This window comes from Lacerta agilis, chromosome 1, assembly GCF_009819535.1.
Source record: "Lacerta agilis isolate rLacAgi1 chromosome 1, rLacAgi1.pri, whole genome shotgun sequence".
Classification (NCBI taxonomy): Eukaryota; Metazoa; Chordata; class Lepidosauria; order Squamata; family Lacertidae; genus Lacerta; species Lacerta agilis.
Genome location: NC_046312.1, coordinates 78754559 through 78777484, shown reverse-complemented (window position 1 = coordinate 78777484; position 22926 = coordinate 78754559). Strand labels below are relative to the sequence as shown.

Genomic DNA, 22926 nt, shown 5'->3' with positions numbered 1-22926 from the left:
GGGCCACACTGTGTTGTAAAACTATTATTGTCACTCAAAAGAAACCAAACGTTTTCTGCCAGAGTATGCCTGCTTGCTTGTGTGAATAAAGGTTTCAGAAAGCAGTATCTTGGGTCTCTATATAATGGCAGGCTAACAGATAATGAATGATGTCTTCCACCTGAGGTTGACCACAAACATGAAGTCTGTCTGCATATGAGACCTTGTTGTATCAGCCATCCAAGACTGCAGTGGGCATCACTTGGAAACACAGCTAAATAAAGGGATTTCTTAAGGAAACTGGCAAGAGTTTGGTCATGTAACGAACTATCTATAGCTCAGGTACCCTTGCTGAAATGGAATAAAAAATAAATTAAAAAAACAACATTCCACCTTTCTGTGTAAAATGCTCAAGGACAGCTTGCCAGAACCTCCGTGCTCTTGTGTGCAATGTGTTACAAGTGTGTGAAATACAAGATTCTCTCCCCCTGGCCTGATAGAGATACCAAAGTAGAATAGGGGAGATTATGACAGCCAAACCTTTCCTCTTGGACTACTTTTATTTGGTAAAATTCCAAAACCAACAACAGAATTTTTTTTGTTTTTGTTTTCCAGCCCCCTTCTCCCTGAATGAGCAGAAAGGCCCAGGGGAAGAGCAGCCTTCGACCCACTTGAGTTCCCTACCCAGACAGGCACAACTCCCATCTCTCCAACACCAGACACAGCCATCTAGCCATACGCCATCCAAATAGATGAAGAGGAAAGAAAGACTCCCACTTCAAAACACAAGGAACAACAAAAAAAAATAAACCCAAAAAAGATACTAAAAGACAACGGTGAATGAGCTGTGGGAAGAGTCTAGGTAGGGGGCGCACCTTTGCCAACTGCTAGCCGTTACTCAATGGGAACAACTGGCTGAGACCAGTACTGGGTTGGTGAATCCAAGCAGAACCTTATGTCATCAACAGCCAACATTGCATCCACAAGTCCCTAGCGAGATGGCTTCAGTTCAGAGAGATTCCCCACTTTCACCCAGGCGCGTTGCTACTGCCTCTAAAGTGTTACAGGGCAACTGGCTAGGGGACCCCAGCTGCAGGTGGGAAAGACTCCATACGCTAGCATGGAGGAAGGAGCTACAAAGTATCTCCTCATCCAGCTAGTGGATACGGGTGAGCTCTTCCACAATCTTGATCAGGTCATCCACTGTGGCTTCCCTCTTCATTCCGCTGCCATCATCAATCTGAAACAAAAAGAGGCATCAGAAGCCACTTGTGGAAACAATAGTGAAGGTGCTTCTTATTCGTACAATGCTATGTATGCTAACAAAAACAATGAAGATTTGCCAAGTTTAACGGTATTTGCTCCCACGCTAGTGAGCACAGCATTATGGCCTCTCAACAATGAGAAAGGCTGTCCCAAGAACTTCTAACAGGTGATTAGTTTTCCCATCCTACCTGTAGATTAGCCACAACTTCTTGCATCTTGGGTCGGCTGATGTCCAAAAAGCTTTCGATTAAGTCTCCATCAATAAACCCTGTAGCTGGCTCTGTCTTGCGTTCTGTATGAAATGATCTCCAGGTACAGTCATGAATCAAGGAAACAAACCATTCGGCAACACCAGCCTTAAAAGAACAAACTCTTACAGATTCTCATGCTCTTCACGAACAAAAATGGCATGATTAAACACATGACAAACGTGGTGCTTGATTGTAAAAAACAAACAAACAAACAAACCTCAAAGTGGTTTACAAAGACAGTAAAATCAAGAAAAAATTATAACCCTACTTTAAAAAATACACAAATTAATCTCTTTCTATATGTATCTTATTCATTGCACTGCATTCCTCCCTTAGTTAAGGCTTCCTTTTTGTCATTCCTCATCTTGGGCTGCTATCTATGCTTGGACTGCCCTGTCATGTGATGTTCACTTTGTTCATCTTCCTTTGAAAGATTTTTAGATCTTTCTCTTTGACACACATCTCTTTTAACTCCTTTCTCCTCTTTCATTCTTACATCTGTGTTGGTCATTTGGGGTTCAGATTACATTCATGCTCCTTCCCTTCCTCCCCTCCCCATTCTTTCATTTACTGCTATGGGTTTTTAAGTCTGTGGGCAGGGACCAGCCTTTTAAAAATATTCTTGTACTGCATCTAGTACGTCAGTTTGCATTTCTTGGTACAGAAAGTACTGATCTGATGTGTAGAGATCTTTCCTATTCTGATTAATTCAAGAGGGTTCTGGAAGCTTCTCTGTGTGAAAGAAACAAGCAGAAGGTCCATGATGTTTGGGTTATTGCTTCAGAGAAGCTGAGTAGAGCTGGCTTAAACTGGCTCTGTTATCTCTTTCTGTCAAGGTCATGCTGACTATATAATAAGGCCAGTAGGAGCCTGGGTTTCACTCTTTTCTATCTCTTTTTCCTTGTGGTGTGATGATCTGTATATAGCATGCTTAGTGTTAAGGTTTAGTCTTATTATAAGTTATTGTAAGTTTAAGTTAAGTCAGCTGCAACTGGATTTCTCATGGACAGGGCCAATCCTGAATGTACTGGATGTGTGACCATTATGCTCATTTACCTTCAGTAGCAGTAAAGCTCTGCTGGATGAAATATTAATTGCCTCTAGTCTATTTTGGGGGGAATCCTTCAACGTATTTAAGTTTTTTTACTCTGCTAACCATACGTTGGAATCTGCTCTGGTTCAATATGAGTGGAATTTATGACACAGTATTCTTAAGCATTTTGCACAATGAATAGGACGATGGTGAGACAAAGAAAGGATATAAGGAGTGTTCAATCTTTCCTACACTCTTAATAACTTTGTTAAGTCGGTTCTGCACATCCAGCAGGAGGTTATACCAGCTTTCTGACAGCGAAGTCACCAGCCCTATGGAGAAGGACAACTGTTAAAACAATATTTTCAAACAGTATTCAAGAGTTATCATTTCAGTCTCCACCTAAGGACTTTGAGGATGCTGCCTCATCTACAAGCTGAACTGCGAGGGAGGGAGGGAGGGAGGGAGGGAGGAAGATCGGACAATTCAGGGAGCAGGAGAGATCCGACAGGCAGCAGTTTTTCCTTTATTTGTCTTTTGCTGGTTGGCTACAGCAGTTTGAGAAGGAAACCAGGGAGGGAGGGGGAGCAGACAAATCACAGATTATAAATGTTCCCATAGGAAATAATGGAAACCATCAGCTTGTTATGTAAATGAACAATTTCCTGGGAACGCATTATGTTCAGACAGCGGGACGTGCATGTATATTCTTCACCCAAGGCTCTATTACTTCAATTCCTTTTACTAAAACTCCACGTTAGCAGTATCCCACCCCATCCCCATATTCCATATCAGCAAACAGTGAATGAGGCATTTTTCATTATTACATGGAGAGATAGAAGGTCCCTGGCTGGCTCTAACCTTACCAATCATTCCATTGACTGTGCCAAAAAGGACCGAGCCCTGTGTTGGTGTGGATGTTTCGCCCAGATTCTGCATGACCAGAGACCCATGACAGAAGACATTGACAAACTCCCCCAGGTGGAACAGCCCAAACTCCTGCAGATGCTGGCGCTCCTCATCAGTTGTGGCAGCACTGCAACACAGAAAATCAGCTAGGAAAAATGACAGGGCAACCACCACACCTCGATTCCCAAGTGTAGTTGCCACATGCATGCTGCTTCAATCCATCCTTTTGGGGAGGCATCTCACCTGTCCTTCTGGCACACAAACAAGTTAAATGCATTCTCTGCCCCTAAGAAGTTGTCATCGTCCAAAATTTCCACAGCACTCATCCAGTTTGGATTAAAGTCACGAGCTATCTAAAAGGGAAGGATAGGTCATTTGCTGTTGAAATTCATTATATTCCTAGCACAATCAAAACTGCACTGTAGCTATAGGATCTTTTGCACCGCAAAGGACAACTAATAATAATGAGGCGAGAGGCAGGACAAAGCTAGTGGGATGCAGCACAAGAAAGACCTAATGTGGAAGAAACCAGCCTCAGCAGAATATATATTTATTTATGCATGCATGCAAGCATGTGGTTCCAATCTCTGCCTCAGGCAGAAAATTCTAAGCTACTGTTAATCATCTTTACACAAATGTTTATTCATCCCACAAATGTGGCCAGTATTACACTCCAAACAGCCTTGAATATGGGGTGAAATGAAGAGGGCCAGTCAGCCCAAGATATTTGACTCCTGAGGTGGGAAGTCCATATGATGCCTCACTTCCAATAATAAACACACACTGAATTGACAATTTAATTGCCTCTAAAGACTGAAATCCAAACATCTGCAGCCTGAGGCACCCACCTTACACTACTCAGTGATAAGGCCAGCCTTGGTCAAATAGGCTTGACAAGTCAAGTTCAAAACTCCTCCCCTTAATGTGCTGTCATGAGAACACCGTGGCCAAAAGACATGAAAAGCTGTCCCTGTTCCTGTCAAATGTTATCTTCTTTTCTGAAGCTCTTTATGAGGGCCTATTGACTGCTGTACTCAATAAGGTAACAACCATAATCAATACCTCTTCAAAGTTCCCTTCCATGGGCTTATAGGCAAGCAAAAGGACAGAGCGCATTAGATCTCCAACTAAGATGAAGTCTCCCTTCGTCTTCACATAGAGGGCCATGATGTTGTTGTAATGATTGCATTCGGTGCGAAGCTCTTTCTCTGCTGTCCACTCATATAGCCGCACCTGGCAGAACAGAAAAGTGTGTGTCACAGCTGAGACAGAGCCAGGGACATCACAACAGGGTCAGGTGCACTCCTGCTCAAATAACCCCAGCCCTGGAAGACATGGATGCGAGAGCTCTTGGAAGCCTTACCGTGCTGTTTATGCTAGCTAAGAGTTTTCCATTGAATTCCACCATGGAATAAACAGCTCCTTTCACTTCCTTCTCAGCCAGACTCTGCAATTTACCTAGGATACACATCAATACAACAGTACTTAAAAAGGGCACGTGCTGCCCACATCTCAATGAGGAGCTAGACTTAGCTATAGCCAGAGCATTATTATGGTACTGATAACAACAAATTACAAGTTAGATCCCCGTATGGGACAGCTGCATATTCATGCATTGCAGGGGGTTGGATTAGATGATCCTCAGAGTCCCTTCCAACTCTACAATTCTATGACAGACTGGCCTTGGAAGTGCTGCATGTGTTTAATGCTTCACTATAGGCACAGTTTAATGATGAGAGTAGGAAGGTCTGTGCCACAAGATACAGCCTTCTCCATTGCTTATACCAAGTCCTTTCCACTTCACTGTATAAGAAACACAAGGTCTCTGTATGGCAGGTCGATCGCAATCTACTGGCCAATCGCAGGATGGCTCCCCCCAAAAAAGCTCAACATCTTTGGCTTCCCCCCCAAAGAAGCTCAACAACTCTGGTCAATCCAATGGGCAAATCACTGCCAGTTTTTTTTTTTTTTTATAGTGGTTGTAGATCGCAGTCTCTTGGAAGTTGGACAGCCCTGCTGTATGGCACTGGTGTTTGTTGGGATGGGAACTGCTATAGTGATTGCTATTTCTCTGCCTCTCTGAATGCTCTATCCCACTCTTGCAACACTAAAATAGCATGTCACTAAGGATCAACAACAGTGCTTGACATTTTATTCAAATTCATGATTTTAATATGTTGTTTGTCTTTTTCGTCCAACATAACACCTTCATGGTAATTTCATCAACAGCTTTCATTTCTCCAATGAAAAAGAAATCTTTCTGTGGCACAGTTGGCATATAACTATTGTCACTTTATTTGTATACGCATCGCTCAAAATGATTCTTAACAACACATTAGAATAGTATTACCCATGCAATCTCCCTAAAGTACTCCCTATTGAAGATTGGGAGAGAGAAGATAGGTCAAGAAGCTGCTCAAAAATGGCAACAAGTTGCAATGAATTCTCGTCATTGCAGGAAGCTGTGATTTTAAAAAATGGTTTCTCTGATATGCTTATTTTCCCCCACTTGAAGCAATTAAGGCAGTTCTTATAACATCAAAAACCGTGTCCAAGACTTTTACAATAGAAGACCCTGGAAGCTAAAACCTCTCATAAGCAAGAGACAATTCTGCAGGCAAAAACAGCAATTTCCAGAGGGCCTTAAAAAGTATGCAGAAGCAGAGATCACAATCAAGCTCATCAAGTCCCTTGGGGGAATGTGAAAATCTGATTCAAACCTCCAACTCTTACCATCAGAATAGTGGAACACCACAATACGCCCCTGCTTCGGTTCAGCCTCATCAGGATACACCATAGCTGTGCCCACAATAAAATATGTGTTGGGGTCTTTGCCCAGCTTGCAGGAGACGAGGCTTAATGCATACTCATTCTGCAGAAACTGGTGAGCATGAAGAACTGAAGACAAAAAAGTGAAGAAATGAGAGAAAGCTCAGCTGGAGCATCTAGTTAGACATAGGTAACTATGAAACTAAAAAATGTCCGTTCAGCACATTCCCATGCCAGCATGTGCTTCCAAGTTCCCCTTCCCAGTCCCTTTTCACATGCTTAAGTGCCTCTCAAAAAGCAGACTTCTCATAAGGGAAATTAGTAGCAGAGGAGGAGTACCTTCAAATGTATGCTGATCTATGATGAGTAGGTTGTGCACCTCTACCTCTTCGCCAAATGAGGTCTCATGTGGGGCTGTGCTGCTAGAGAACAACTTGCTGGAACTCACACTGCTGGAGAGGGCCTGAAACATGAAGGGAAGAATAACTCTTTCAAACTACTTCTAGAGGCCATGGAAACGGTAATAACCTAACCCCAATGAATGAGGCAAGCATATACTTTCCTTCTGACCATGAACATACATCAGAGATGAAGATACGCCAAGCATATGAAGAAGAGGACCATATATGGATTGGAGGGGAAGAAGGCAATGGAAAGGGTCAGGGAGAATTAAGCAGCAGATCCGTATTGCCAGGTTTCCTGTTTACTGAAGAGGCACTTGGAATTTAGCCTATAAGAAGGGTCAAAATTTCCTGGGGATCTGCTCATAAAAAGGAGAAACTTAAGTAAATTTATGAGCAGATCCCCAGGATATTTTGACACTAGAAAACTAGGAAAACAAAGTTTGAATATCTGGAGGTGCCTCAATGTGTTGGGCAGCCCAAAATATTTGTTCCTAACAAAAAACAGAGACATTGAATTCAAAAGCCACACACAACTATCCACTCAAATTCAGACTACTGTGCAAGGAAAGGACAAGTCTAGCCTGCTAAAAGCACTCAATCTCACAAAAGCAGGAATGATGAGAATGGTAAGCAAAATAAATTCCCTCTATGTAGCTGCAAGAAATCATGATACCAATGCCAGCTGCTTGCATGGCATATTGCAGAGAGGTATCTGCAAGGAAGTTCCTTTCACCTGTGTGCTTGCACTGGGTCTCAGTGCAGTGGTGCCTCCACTGGCATCCTGAACTTCAATGCGACTGGAGAGTACGCCAAAACACTGAGATACTTCCTGATAACAGATCTTCCTGCATGACAAAAAGGGACACATAGGTAAGGCAAGAATAAACAAAGCTACAACTACTAATACAGTCCTACCTATGCTGCTTTCTACATTGTCACAGGAATGCAGACAGAAATGATATCACCCTATCCCACTCCTAAAACCTCTCTATTAGGGCCCCTGGAGGTACTCTTTTCTCGCTTTACTCACCTGGGTGACTCATAAAGGGGAACAGTGCGAATGTGCAACTTCTGAATTTCATCAATGGTGCCAATGGTCAAAGTGCTGTTGTTGGCTAAAGCCAGGCTGCAAAGTAAGGACAAATAAGGCATTTCACTTTAAATTTAAAAAAAAATGTTCTTCCACCACTACACATAGGGCCTCTTGAATCCAGGGTTCCTATCCACACAGCTAAAGCAATAACAGTTTAAGAAATGCATCAATGTTGGTATTTCTTCTACCAAGACTTGCAGTAAGATAAAAAGGTAAATATCATAGCAAAAGAAGTAATGTGTGTTAAATGGTGAGATTTCTTGCTTTATCAAGGACTTCCTACACAGACATCCAGAACAAACACAGCATGTGGATAGTAAGAGGCAGGGGAAGGTTCAGGGAGTGGAAGACAATCCCTTGTATTGTACTGATAACATAGACTAGGGATGCAGAACCTATGAGACTTCAACTTCCATCAGCCCTGATCACTGGTCATGCTAGCTGGTGTCAATGAGTGAAACAAAATCTGAAGGGCCACCAGTTCCCCATCCACGATAGATAAACCTGTTATAGGGGATATGATTGTGAAAAGGCAGAATGTCTGTGGTATTGACACCAAGTTTGTTCCTTCTCTTCTCCCAACAGTACTCCCCATCAACGTGAAGGACCTGTCTTTTTAGCTTCCGAAACTTCCTTTGGAAAGCCACAGAAAGAGAGAACATATGCACACACAATGCTGAGGCATAAACAAAAACCTCACGCCTATTCTACCTCGTCACAGTATTCTCCCCACTCCTGAAGAAAATTAGTTTGTAAACTAACAGCCCCATTTCAGAATAAATGATGCAAAACACTAAGGAGTAGTTTACCAGGCACTTTAATTATCTTGGTTATTTATCAACTTGAATGGATACAATGAAAGATAAAAAACACCAGGATCAGTCAGTGGTATCTTATAGGATGAATAATGATTTCAGATGACATACAGTTAGATGTTGGGACTGAAATATACCATGAAAATGCAGGTGATTTATTCCAATATGGGGTGAACTAAGGTTCCTCTGAAGGGGGTTGGGGGTTGGAATATTATTTATTAAATTTCTATACAGCCCTTCATCCAAGGATCACAGAAGAATAAAGCATATGAATACATAACATAATAACAAACAAAACAATAATCCACCCATGCCCCCCTCCCAATAACTGCATAATTTCCACTTGCTTTCTGAAGATTTTAAACTGGCTGTGGGAGGAATCAGGGGCAGTTCATTTAAAAGCAGGTGAAACCTATCAGAGTTTAAAGGAGAAGAGAAGGAACAGGAAATCAAAGAAGAGGAGGAGTTTGTATTTGATATCCCGCTTTATCACTACCTGAAGGAGTCTCAAACGGCTAACATTCTCCTTTCCCTTCCTCTCCCACAACAAACACTCTGTGAGGTGAGTGGGGCTGAGAGACTTCAAAGAAGTGTGACTAGCCCAAGGTCACCCAGCAGCTGCATGTGGAGGAGCAGGGAATCGAACCCGGTTCACCAGATTACAAATCCACTGCTCTTAACCACTACACCACACTGGCTCTCCTTCACACTCAAGGGAATAACCCTGATGTAAAGGATTACTTTTTGCTCATCATTTAGAAGACTGCTTTGCTATTTTACTATTGTTTCAATAGTGGATTTTGAAAGCAAAAAAAAGCTAGCTTTGTGATCTCTATATTGTCTAAGCAGGCAGACCCAGAAGACTGCGTATTGCCAGTGTTCATTGCTACCAAATACTTGCTCTGAAACAGCCACAAGGAAACTGCAGTGTCCACGTATCAAGCAGGGGTGAGCAGGGAGGCAGCATGCATGCTCTGCAGAAAAACAGGCTACTTAAAGAGGAGAAACAGAGCATACCCACCTGTCAGGGTACCCATCTGAGTTGAGAGGACACATGTAGTTCACCTCCTTAAGATTGACATTGGAGAAGACCAGTTTGTGGTTGCTGCTGTATATCACAGTTGGGCGGTCAGAGCAGGCAAACACATTGGTGGTGGAGAGGGAGCGAAAGGTCCTTAAAACAGTGGGCTGGGTTCCCAGTGTCACTTTCTTACGATCACTCAACAAACCTGTTGTGAGAAAGTATAGCATTAGAGGTTACCTACCAAGAGAAAGCAAGGAGGGAAATAAACTAGCTGTAGTGTGACTGCTGTTTTCCCACCACATGCAGATTAACCTACTAAATTCTCTCACCCAACTAATGAGTATCAAGACCACTGTGTCTTTTCATTTTCCACAGAAATCCATTCCAGACAGAATGCAGAAAGATTCCCTTAAAACAGCTGCCCAAAAGAAGTGGGCAACAGTCTCTCAGTATAGATATCCTGAGTAGATTGGAGTCTTTTGGGGGAGAATCTCCCAAATGCTCTATTCTCCCAAATGCCAAACCCAGATTCTAGGGATGGAACATCTGCAATTAGACACCCGCTGTGTTTGTTTGTTTTAAGATAAAAGTGTGTGGGAGAGAAGGGAATCTGGATAAGAGTCAGTGTGTTGTGTGTGTGTGTGTGTGTGTGTGTGTGTGTGTGTGTGTGTGTTAACCCTTTCTCTGCATGCTGCTTTCCTTGTTTAAACTGTTTCCCCCATTGGGCCCAACATACACATAGTGTATTGGTATTTGCATGCTCTATGGGGCATGCACAATTTGGGGGATGACTTAATGTACACATTTGAAATGAAGCAAATGGCGTAAAGGGAAATGGTTGAACTGTTTGGCAGCAGCTGTCACCTTCAATAACAATTGCAACATACCTGATCACGAATCTCTGGATGTCGTAACCAAGTTGACCCTCAAAATGACTGTTACAGAGAAAGAAAGTTTGAGGAGGAGGAGGAGTCTAAAACCTCACCTGTCTCAATGTTCAGCCCAAAGTAGAAGAGAGCCCCATCTCCCAGGGCACAAAGCAGGTAATGGCTATTCTCAAAAGTGGTCATCAGAATGGAACGTGGGATGATCTCTGCAGAAAGTGGAACAGAGTTTGTTCAGATCGCCCTTAGCAGTATTTGCCTTTCCCAATACAGAAAACACACAAGCATCTCATACCTCCTCCCAACATCTCCTTATGTAAGAGGTCAAATGAGGGCAGCTTAAGAATGCGGGCTGAGATGTCAGTCCAAAGGCCAATAGCACACAGAGGGGACATGCCACTGGTATCTCCCAGGGGAGTGATGTCCAGGCAGGCCACTTCATGCTCCATCTCTGTGCAGCTGACAAGAAGGAAACATGTCAGTATTACAGTGAGTCTAAGAGATTCAGCACAAAATGTCCCAGCTGCAGTTCACATGCACCTTATCTGCTTGAGTTCCTGGGGGTGGATCTCTAGATAGTACAACACTCTCCCCACAGCCACCACCACTTGACTGCTGTTACAGGAAGCCACGCTGATGTTCTTCCCATTTGGCTCTTTCCATTCACTTGCAAGGGCTTTGGGCTCCTGAGTGACAAGCCGTACCGAGGCAGATGTTATCTAAAGAAAGAAACACAAATAGGTATCTCTTCCTGACTCAAAGGAAAGTTGTTTTTAGGTCTCTGTCCATGCACGACAGTCCTGATATTTCACTCCTGATAGTATGCATACTTTAAAAGCAGTGGTGGCTAACTTGTTGCCCTCCAGATGTTGCCCCTTCAGGTCCCTTCAGCCCAGCTAGCATGGCCAATGGATAGAGATAATGTGAACTGTAGTCCAGCAACAACCGGAGGGTGGGAAGTTAGCCACTCCTACTATGAAGGTTTTATCTTCAAGAAATGCTTGCTTGTTACCTGGATTAGCTGCTGATGTGCTACATTGCCACAGAAAAAGGTCTGCTGGTCGTCCACAAAACCTGTCAATTCGGTCTCCTCTACTTCCTCCCCATTCAACATCAAAACCCTGCAAAACGTAGAAAGACCTGGTCAAAATTATCGGCAAAGACATACAAATTTTCAACTCCACTTTCAGCCCTACAAAACATCAGCATTTCTCCTACCTGGTTTGACCCACAAACGACAGCACTAAGGTATTATCAGTTTCACGCTGTGAGTCTGACCTCAGAGGCCACAATCCTGCAGTGCAAAGACATAAAAAGATATTTTATCAAGAGATCACAAAAGACCAAGGGATCTTGTAACTCAGAAGTGCCAAGCCGGCACATTCTCCTGCCTCACTTCTACTAAAGCACCATACAGTGTTTACCCTGTGCCAACTATTCTCAGTTCTAGGCTAGAATAAATTATACAAACCATTATGTAATCTTTTCCCAGTCTAAGATTGTAGCTTCCACAGAATACAGAACAAAGGTAAAGAACAAAATACAGAAAGCAAAGAAAAAAGAGTAAAGAAAGGCAACTGAAAAGAAGGAACAGAAAAGCATTGAAATATTACAATCTTGTCCACCCAAAACTAGCCAGCCTACTCTGTAAGTCTTCACTAACCACTTGTCCAACATTATCTAATCTTTTCTAGACAGCCATGAGGGCTACAATCAAATGTTCTCTTTTTTTAGCGTAAAAAGCTCATTCATAAAATTTCCTATGTGACAACCTTGGCATATTGCTCAAAACACTTTGAGCAATATGTACTATCTTCACTTCAGAGAGTGCCACAAATTATTCATTTATATCATGATGACACACCTTTAATCCCTGGGAGATCAATGCTGGCATGTTCATGAATCCCAATCCCATTCCGGATGATCCTCAGAGAGCCCTCCTTAAAAGCACCAGAGCAAGTAACCAGCTGGGGAAAGCATAGAACAGCCATTAAAACACTCTGACATTAATAATGGCCATATTAAATGGGTAACGGACATTGCATTTAATCCAATTCAGTTCTTGAAGATAAGGAAGCTTTTCCTACAATCTACCAGAGAGGCATTTAAGCAAATCTCTGAAAGGAGAAAATATATTTCAGCCTGTCACCTTTCTGTAGGAAATAAAATATATTTCCAGAATGGACCCACTACTTAGGGGGCTAAGTTAAAGTTCTCTGAAATTGTCTCTCTACTTTATCACATTCATGGCTGGAGAGGAGCAACAATTTTCAATCTATCATCAGATTAACTAGACAGTGCCCTGGGTCACATTTGGAAACCTAAGAAACTGTCAGGTGCACACAAGACACCTATTTCACAGAAGTAAACCTGGCAATGGTCAGAAATTCCTCACCTACCACCACTACCACTCCATAAAAAACATACCAAAACCCCTGGATCCTTTAACAACAAAAACAAAGAGGAAAAAAGGAGGCAACCCTTGCCTGCAAAGGGACCCCCCCCCAAAAAAATCTTTTTAAATTAAAAACTGGGAAGGGCATGGGGCCTCAGTAGGTGTATGAGCACACTGATGCCCATTGGATAGCATGTCATGGTCAAGTCCATTTTTATTGTATATAGCCAAAGGTCTTTACAAAGGACAGAGAATAAAAGTTTCCTCTAAAATCATGCAATGTAAGGATAGCATGTCAGACCCTTGTTCAAAGTTCTGTTTAGCCACTGGGTGATCATGGGCTAGTCTCTGTTTGTCAGTCTAACCCACCATACAGGGTTGTTCTGAGGATAAAATGAGGGAGGACTACATTTATTACTCTGAATAACTTGAGAGGCAAGGTGAGATTAAAATGCAGCATTATTTCCAAAAGTACACAAAACGCCTCTCCTAGCGAGGTCAGACATTTCATAGAGAAGGAAGAACCAAAATTTACCTGCCCTTGGCCTTGCCTTTCAAGATCTACCACACACATGTCCACAATGGGGCCAAGATTGGTGAAGGTTTCCATGGCGACAACATAAGATCCTTGCTCATTACTGTCTACGTTGAGCTAGGAATGAAAATAAGATTAAATTTCTCAAGAAAACAAAAATAGAATAGAGCCTGCCAAAAATACTACACAGAGCTCCAAGAGACGGTGGAAATATACTCAATGTTCACCCGCCCATAGCATTTAAATATACATCGGGTAGAATATAGCTGAGCAACTATTTGCAGGTGAAAAATTCACAGGTTCACTGAGGGCTACATTTTACCTTCACAAGTTGGGAGTCCCCAAGCCGTGAGCCAACAAACACAACGCCATTATCTAAATAAGTCAGGCATTCAGCAATGGATGTCTAGTTGGGAATAAAATACAGAAAAAATAAGTCTTTTTAAAACATTTACTTATGCAGTTAATTATTATTTATTAAAAGTATTTTAAAATTACCGTTCTGCCCCAAGGGCCCTTAAAGGTGGAATACAACTTTAAAAATACTTTGTTAATCTGCTTATATTTTACAACAAGTTAAAAGAATTGCCAATCATCGGATTCTGAAACGTAAGCTAGTGTGGTGCTGCAGACAGAACCTGGAGGTCTTCTGGAGGAAACCAGGAATCAAATCCTCGTGACTATACAACTTGGTGGACAGCCTTGGAAAAGCATGGACTCTTTACTTTGCCTAATCTACCTCACTGGATTTTTGTGAGATGAACACACTACTCAGAGCTCATTTGAGGAAGGCTGGGATACACATGTTATAATAAATAAAATAAAATTAAGAAATGAAAGCACAATTAGATCTGTGAGAAATCCTTTCCCAGAGACAGGAGAGTCACAACTGAGGGAAATCCTACATTTATTGATTCTCTAAGACAATTCTTTAGGTAACACCTATACACAGCACTGCTTGGGTTTCTTAGCGCAAGCTGGGTGCAAATGCTTTACGAGACAGCACTGAAAGTTAGTGTTTGGAGAAAGATTCAAGCTGTCAATCTTTGCTGGGGATTGTTTCTTCACCTTCACTTTAACTGCCCAAATGGCTTTGCCAATTTGTTTCACCCCAAATGCCCCAGAAATGGAAGGAAGGAATAAGAACTACCTCTCCAAGAAGCTCCACACGCAAGTCCTTGAGACTGATGCCACCATCCATCTGCTCCTCCTTCTCCAGTAGTAGCATGAAGAGGCGGCCTTCCATGTCCCCCAGAAGGTAACGAGACCCATTTGGATCCACACGGTTGTGACATACGATTGTACTTTGCTGTTTCACAAAAGAGGCATTATTTAGAACTCTTCTGAGAACCAAGATGGCATTTACACTGAATTGCTCTTTGAATACTTTGATTTCCCTCCTAAAAATGGCGTCTAAAGCATTTGGGAAGTTTTAAAGAAAGTGAAAAATCTAAAAGCATCGCTTAACATAAAATATTCTGGTCCTAACCTCCTTGTGTTGCCACAGCTATTATTGGTAGAGTACTTTAGTTGTAGCAATCTTGACTGACAGGCCATTACATTTCACTTCTTGACTGTTGCGTTTACCATAGGTTGCTGTGATGAGGCCAACAGAGATACCACCTGATGAGTCTCGCACATCCTGCTCCTTCAGGTTCTGTAAAGCTGCCTTAAAACTACACAATCTAGACTGTGCCAAGTCACCTGTTTCCATTTCTGTGTGGAAAATTGTGCTTTGTGGAAGTGAAGGGAAATATTTCCCCTTTTCAAAAATGTTCACTGTCATTCATTCCCCTATCTCCTGCTTAGTTAGGAAATGCCTCTACTTTCCTTAATCAAGAATCACATACTGATTGTGACAACATCACATATTATCTAACTACATGCCCATATCACAGAAGTCAAAAAGAACTGATCTGAGTGACAGCAGTGCTTTATGGACTGATCACTGAATCAGTTCTGCTCTCAGAGGGCAAGAATGCATTCAAGATAGGCAAATACTTGTGCCTTTCTATAGCAAACATCAGAAATCATGGGAAAGAAGGCTTTCAACACAGACAGAAGTGTTCATAAAAATACCTCCCCACCCAATTTTGAGGTAGCCAATATAGTAAACCATACCACATTCACACACCATTAAGTACACATAGTAGATGGTACTTCCAGCTTTAAACAAAATATATTTCAAAGAGAAACATGTACTCACCTTGATGATGGGTGGGGCTATAGCCAAATATTTATCACCATTGTGGTAGGTGATGGATTCTTGTCCAATGATTATAGCCCCTCCAAATGGCTCAGGTACTGTAAGGAATGTGTTTGGAACATGCACATGATTTTTTATTTTATTTTTAAGCATCACAAACAGAAGAAAGGAATATTCAGCAAGAAAAGAGATTCTAGTAAGTAAATAAAAGAATTCCCGTCCCCCTTTCTTCTTATTCTGTATGGGATCCTCCCATCTCTGCTTTTTGTGTACTTAATTATATTCTCACCTAACTGATACACACAATCCCCAATTTTAAACTTGAAAAAATAGGGGGGAAATATAGTCTTATACACGGAAAAATACAGTATATCCCGATCTATCCTTAAGATACTTATCAACTTGCACATCCAGTTGGCTCTGTAGCTTTGTCTAGGAAGTTGCCTGATCAAACAAAGGGTTAAACTGGGAGATGGACCAGTGCACATGCACAAGTCACACCCACAATATCCCTGGGCATGTGGTTTTCTTCAGATCTTTGCACTCAGAGGGATATTCCTAACCATGGGTAAATCTGAAGAGCAGCCTGGGGACACTGGAGGCAGTTTGAGCCTTTATGTACTCTGGTAAACAACCAAACAGAGTTTCTAAGTCTCAAGCTTCTCTTTCTAACCCACTCCTCTGTTTCTCTCTCAAGAAAGCCATAGAGAGATAGAATTGTAAAGACATTCAAATCCTAAAACAAGCAAACACCTGAAACATTCAAGAGCTATAAGGACTCCATGCTCCACCATGCTGTGTTATCACATCCACCAGAATGTGCCATTATGTTATGTCTACAAGGAAAACAAGTCATGTGTTTCAATTTACAGGTTTGCCCTATAGGTATACTGGGTAGTGCTGATGCAGCCACACATGGTTCATTTTCTCTCTCCCCCTTGTAGCTTCAAAAGCCTAGTTGCTTTTGGCCTTCTTGTTAAATGAGAAGCAAAGCTGAAAACCATTAAAAACATTTTTTAAAACAGGGGAGAGGGAGAGGGAGAGGGAGAGAGAGAGAGAGAAGCAAAGCCATTACAGTGTCATGGAGCCAGATTTGGAAAGGAGAAGCAATGCAGTGACTAATGCTCCGTATGTCATCATTTGAAAAGCTGTACAAGAGGGGAGAACATGATGCTCTTATAAGCCACTTCAATGAATTGCAGGATTTATACGATTTCATTTGGGCTGAACTATAAAGATGCTACAGCATAATCAAGAAAACTGGAAGCTCTGGTGCACAGAGCTTCCCCATTATATTGTACCTGATGGTTGCTATACAAGAAGCAACTGCTGTGGGTTTTTTTAACCACAGGCAGCTGGAATCGTTAAGTGAGCAGTGGCTAGTGATCATTTGCCAGGGCTGAAACAAGATCCTACTAGGACAGAGATATATGGCTAATGACTGCAAGAAAGTAGTGGGCACAAAAGGTAACAAATATGAAGAATTAGTGAGTAGGAAAGCAAGATGCTCCACTGCAACATGAATCCCACCAGGAGAATGGGAAGCAGACACTACAAGATGACTGCAGGAGCAGATACAGGGAATATTCTTGAGAAGTATACACAGTTGGCTTCTGAAATAAGGAAAAAATGCAGCTTTTTCTACACACAGAAAGCCGCAAGCTTATTTTTAAGCATCTACAGATAAAGGTATTTTATGTAGATGAACTTACCTGCAATCACCATGGAGGCTTCAGCCTCCACATTCTCCTGTTTCCAGGGTCCCTTGTTAAACTCCTTCTCACGTAAAGACACTTCATATGTCTTGACATGCCGGCCCTGGGGATCCTAGAGATGGAAACAACAGGTATTGTCATGAATGGCACAAACAAATCTGTTCTGGAGGGTTCCCCCAAACCTCAGGAGCATATTTGAGGAAGACATAGTCTGGAGGTCCAAAACTGGGTTCTCATTATTTCAACCAAAACCTTCCATTTCTATACAGGTATTGCTGAAAAGGATTAAATGTATTTTCTATCACTGGTGGGATCTGCATCGTACTTCTAGTGGTGCGGCAATAAAACTGCTAGCACATTTGCAAAGCTAAACAGGGTCCAGTATGGTTTCAAATTGGATGAGGGACCATGTGTTGAGATCTCTGCATTGCAGTGGGTTGGACTAGATGATTCTTGGGGTCCCTTCCAACTATGATTCTATGTCTATGTTCTATAATAAGAACACGTTAAAAAAAGTGCAGTGGCTTGGATCCACACAACCAGTTCTACCTATCCAAGGGATCTTTGAAATTGTGTTTACTGAAAAGCATCCATTTCACCCCACCCACTCCTGGCTAACAGATTTGAAAAATCCAGATTTGTGACAAGGAATATGGAACCTGGAGCTGGTCATTATTCTGAACTAAACAAGGATGTGACATTTTGTCCACCAAACAGTGGCATCTCAAGTGGAAGTAAAAATAAAATAACTCTGCTCCAACTTCACTGCAATGAATAAGCATTTTCAGTTGGCATGGTAGCAAACCAAGCTCTAATATTATGTGGCACATACACACTGAAGCCAAGGATGGGTACAGGGAAGGATTCTTACCTACATCAATAAGGCAAGAAAAATATGTGCTAATATTTTATTGGGCAAACATGAGGAGAGCAGGAGATGCAGCTTGCATGGGTTTCCTCTCTCACACACACACCAGCTAAAAGTTTTATCAGGATTTTAAACTAACTTAACATGGAAAGGGGAAGAAGAGAAGAAGCCAGCCTTAAATTAAAACCTGTAAAGACTCCCGATTTGTTTTGGGGGCTGGATCAGGGCTAGCTGGAAGCACCAGATAAGACAAATCAGATGAGGGGGCCTTACACAGCCCTAAAAAAATTCCCACCCCACTTTTGTAAACAATGTTAAATCCCTTATACAACAATGAAGAGCTAAAACACATGCCTCTCATTACTGTGAAAAATATTGGCTACGTTATATTAAACAGTTTGTTGGCAGACATGTCGCCTAACAACCATTACACAAGAATGCATGGTTCATTGGGAAATAGGGCAGCAACATCGTTATACTAAGCTGGAAATATTAATACTGTGGGATCTTGCTATTTTATGAATAACCCAAGTGATGGGAGTTATGTCTCACAGATGGCTCTCCTTACCCCCAGCTGAATAGAAAGTGCCTGAACAACAATAAAGCCAACAATACAGGAAAAAGAAATATCATGATTAAAAGCTTTTAAAGCAGGATTGTCACATAAGCAGGCCATTCAGTTGATGATATCATATGATATAATGCAGAAAACAGATGTTGATATATGATGTAATGCAGAAAACAATACCAATATAAAAAGGGACAGGTTTTGCAGTATACAAATAAAAACTGAAATATCACATACATATGCACACACACACACAATGTTTTGCTTTTCACAAGTGTGCTTTGACAGATACAAAAACCTAGATATTAGCAACAGCCCTGAATCAAGTGTTCAGAGACTATTGTCCTCCACTAGCTCTGCCAGCAATTTCCATTAGAACACACAGACCAAATATTGGTACCTGGTAAACGAAACAGATGGTTGGAGGCTGGCACCCATACAGGAACTTGACATCAATGACCTGCAGCTCCTCCAGTCGTATGTTAAATGCCTTTAATTCCTTATTTTCCCGTTCCAAAGGAATCACCTTGAAGAGGCCATCATAGAGTCGCAGTCCTATCATCCTGCACTCTGGGTCAATTATGCCAATTATACCTGTCTCCGAGGGACGACCAATACGATCCTAGAAGAAAACAGGGAAAACCATTTCAGCAAGCTTCATGTCTGATAATGTTGCAGCTTCAGTGAAATGTGCAGGGTGGAGCCCTCTGAAATCTATCAAATTGGCTTTTGTGCATTAGCTAGTAATTTCTTCTACTTCAAGTTTGAAAAAAGTTTTTCCTACAACATAAACTATTCAGCTGTACCCTGTTTCTACCAGCACTAGTATTTTCTCTGTTGGTATTCCTATGCCTTATAATCAGTGTCAAACAAATATTGCCAGCTTAAATATGTGACAAATGAATGATGGGTTTTGTCTTTCACTGTTAAACTAGATGCTTTATATAGTAAGTTTGTGCATGCTCAGTCCATACTTTCCAACTCTGTATTGCGTTACCCCTGTATTAGCTGTATTTGAAAAAAGTACCAGTCTGATCTTTCCCCTTTAACACAAGCAGAATCTTTTGCAGTATGACAGCTCCTCGTAAAGATTGTCCTCATGTTGTAAAGAAATACTGGGCTGTATTTCTGTGCTGTCTTTCCATTCACAGATGGCTTGTTGACCCAGCAGAGGCATCTTTGACTCAGTCTCAGTGGGAGGCAATTTTCGCTAAGCCCCCCTTTCTCATATGGATTTGAAATAGATTTGAGGCGGCCAATGAAGGCTTCCAGTGTTAGAAACTGAGATATGAAAGCTAGAAGCTAAATGACACCTTATGTTATGGGTGCCGCAATGGAATGTCTAAGCGTGCTTTTTTATAACAAGAATAAAAAGCTGAAAATGAATGAACTGCAGCTAAAATCTTATATTCATTTTTCACATGGTCTAGTCCTCATCTGAAGACTGCAAAAAACAAAGTTGTGGTGTGTGTCTAAGCTGCTCCAAATGTCTCAGTAGCAGAGCATGACAAAAAGAAGCCCCAGTTCTCCCAGCAGTTGAAAAGGATTTCAGAGAGCCTCAGAAGCACAACACAAGTGTTGGCATGATCCCTGGCCCCCTTCTCCAGCTCTGAGTGGCCAACCAGATAACTTCAAAAAGTCCACAAGCATGGCATGAAGGCAACAGCCTTACCCCTATTTCCCCTCCTGCACATACTCATCACTGTGCAATTATCAGCTTTCTGCAGGACAGAATTTAATCATAGAGCACAGGTTCATAATGACTGTTGGGATCAGAAAGCAAAATGTATGTTTGCTTTTGGGCAGTATGAAAAGGTGGATGTGTAAAAGGAGTTAAATATGAACATTATACAAGTGGTACTGTAAACAAGCAGAGCTACAAGCACTTGGCAGTCATCAAAAGAAAATACACTGTAGTCGTACCTCGGGTTACGTACGCTTCGGGTTGCGTACTTTTCAGGTTACGAACTCCGGTAACCCGGAAGCGCAACCCGAAGCACGCGCAATTCGCGCATGCGCAAAAGTGTTTTTGCGGTCTGCGCATGCGCAGAAGCAGTTTTTCGGTTACGTACTTTTCGGGTTACGTACAGTGACCCGGAACCAATTAAGTACGTAACCCAAGGTACCACCTGTAACAGTAAATTGGTAGAAGGAGACCAAGACTCAAACCCCAACGGAAAAGTGCTGAGAAGATTGGCTGTTCAGACCCAGCAGATTGTTAGACGTAGCACAACAAGAATGGTTACCTGAACGGCATCATTACTTAGGTTGAACATGTACTACTAGCTTTTTGGAATATAGGCTATAGTTACACAAAAATACACAAAGTTAAGCAGTCCTAAGTCAATCTCCCCGCTTACCTGCACATTGCCATGGGCTCGGGTGATAATGTCAATGCTCTCCCCATTTTGTTTGTATTCAAGGATGCAGGCATTATATTTCGCTGTCAGAATAAAGAGCAAATCCTTGCTCTCCCCCTTAGGAGAAACAATACAATTAGAAAGTCTTGCCAAAAAGGATTCAACTGAAAAAGCCTCCTCAATCACACCTTGGACCAGAGTACATATTTAACCCATCATTTATTTAGAAGATTTACACTCCACTTTTCCCACAGAAACACAAAGCAGTTTATAATTTATAATACAAATAAAAAACTTGTGATGTAAACTAATGCTTTGAAAACTCTTCATTGTGTCTTGTTTGCTTTCCATTTAGCATTTCTTCTTTCTATGATGGACAACAGCTGCATTGGCTTTAGCCTGAGTACCTCCTGAAATTCAAAGTGTAGTCAATTTCATTTGGATGCCAGGTAGATTCATTGTGAATTAGAAACACCATTAAAAACTCAATCACCAATTCTGATGGTTCCTGGAAAACTTCAGTTAATGGATGACATCCATCTTGCCTCAAATGCTCCACAATGTTCCACAAGGCATTGCACTTTCAACAGGGAGTTATGGGGCTAGCTGGAAGGCTAGGTAGTCAGGGTAGTTGCTGAAGCCTTTGACAGGCTGGCAGAGTCAGATCTATCTCCTCCCTCCAGAGATCAGTCCAAGGTGGAATCAGTTGCCAGGACTGATCTCAGCAGCAATGAAAAGGAAGCCACTTAGGAAAAAGCACTCTTCAAGAGTCCAATCACAACTATATTAAACATGAATGGACCAGAGGAAAACACATCAGCTCATGGCAAAGTGGCATTGAGCATATCACCCTTACGTACCAAATTCAGCCTAGCCACCAGTTGTGAGGACACAGCCATACCATAAAAGCAAACATGCTTTACAAAGGCATCCTCAAAGCAGAACTGAAACAACTCTTCCCACCATATTATTGGAATATAAGAAAACATATGCAGTTCAAACAGCTAGCAGGCAGGGCCCCCTCTGTTTTGGCTGTTTTTAATTCTGATTTTTAAGCTGCTGTGGCTTGTAGTAACAACAACACTGCACAAAGGGGAGGTGCAGAGCCTGTTACAAGGTGCTTACTAAGCACTAACACTAAACAGCTGGTACAAGCGAGCCAAACAAAGCTGCAAGGAGAAGGTCAAAGCCATGTGGACCCCGATCCCGGGACAGCATTTGGTTGCTGCCATCCAGCTCCAGGACACAAGCAAAAGACTCTGGGTGCAAAATTCGCCGTCGCCCGCAGCTCGCCCCTAAGAGCAATGCTCACCTTGGGCCGGAAGAGCTCCATGACGGCGATCTTGCCATACATGCCCACCTCCTTGACGGGCCGCAGCCCTTCCGCAGTGACCACATAGATCTCCAGGCGAGTGTTCTTGGCGATGAGCAAGTTCAGGTCCTCCGCGGAGGTGAAGTGTCCTGGGCCGGAGGCAAAACATCGCGAAGTTGCCGGGGCCGCAGGGAAAGCTGTTTCTCCCGCCGCCGCTCCTCCCCCTCCACGCGGCCCTCCTCGCTTTAGGCTTCCCCTCCACGCACCGCGGACCGTTAACCGCCCCCTAACCGACTTCTTTCTCCCGCGCCTCCCCTCCCCCCGCTTTTTTTCCACGGCACCCCCCGCCTCCCGCCATTACCGGTGACGCAGCTGTTGACGGCCGTGGGCTTCTGTGCCGTCACCACGTAGTTGCACGACATGGCGGTATTGGCAAGCGGGGCTGTTGAAGACCCGCGGAAGGTGACGGGATTAGGAGGAGGAGGACGGGGAGGGGAAGCGCTGGGCAGCACACTCTCCAAAGGCCACTACCGCCTCCGG

At 42.5% G+C, this 22926-nt stretch overlaps 1 protein-coding gene across 1 annotated transcript; it reads right to left on the bottom strand.

Annotated features, from left to right (window-relative positions):
• Positions 1-520: 520 nt before the first annotated feature.
• On the bottom strand, positions 521-22868 carry DDB1 (damage specific DNA binding protein 1). Its single transcript, XM_033157250.1, has 27 exons — positions 22748-22868; positions 22387-22535; positions 21075-21191; positions 19115-19336; positions 17276-17390; positions 15564-15661; positions 14508-14666; positions 13680-13763; positions 13358-13474; positions 12292-12394; positions 11646-11721; positions 11440-11548; positions 10968-11146; positions 10723-10886; positions 10529-10636; positions 9541-9748; positions 7642-7737; positions 7345-7456; positions 6547-6670; positions 6172-6336; positions 4802-4896; positions 4501-4671; positions 3682-3791; positions 3396-3565; positions 2759-2861; positions 1434-1557; positions 521-1219 (listed from the first exon to the last, which is right to left on the bottom strand). The coding sequence occupies exons 1-27, from the start codon at positions 22806-22808 to the stop codon at positions 1136-1138; spliced, it is 3423 nt and encodes a 1140-aa protein (XP_033013141.1). The 5' UTR covers positions 22809-22868; the 3' UTR covers positions 521-1135.
• Between the last annotated feature and the right edge of the window lie 58 nt (positions 22869-22926).

Excerpts from the sequence above, each read along its gene's own strand:
- DDB1 (XM_033157250.1), bottom strand. The coding sequence starts at position 22,808 with ATGTCGTGCAACTACGTGGTGACGGCACAGAAGCCCACGGCCGTCAAC. Across the intron at positions 11,722-12,291 it reads TGATCTCCCAGGGATTAAAG|GATTGTGGCCTCTGAGGTCA; the intron begins GTGTGTCATCAT and ends TTTGCACTGCAG. Across the intron at positions 3,566-3,681 it reads TTTGTGTGCCAGAAGGACAG|TGCTGCCACAACTGATGAGG; the intron begins GTGAGATGCCTC and ends TCTGTGTTGCAG.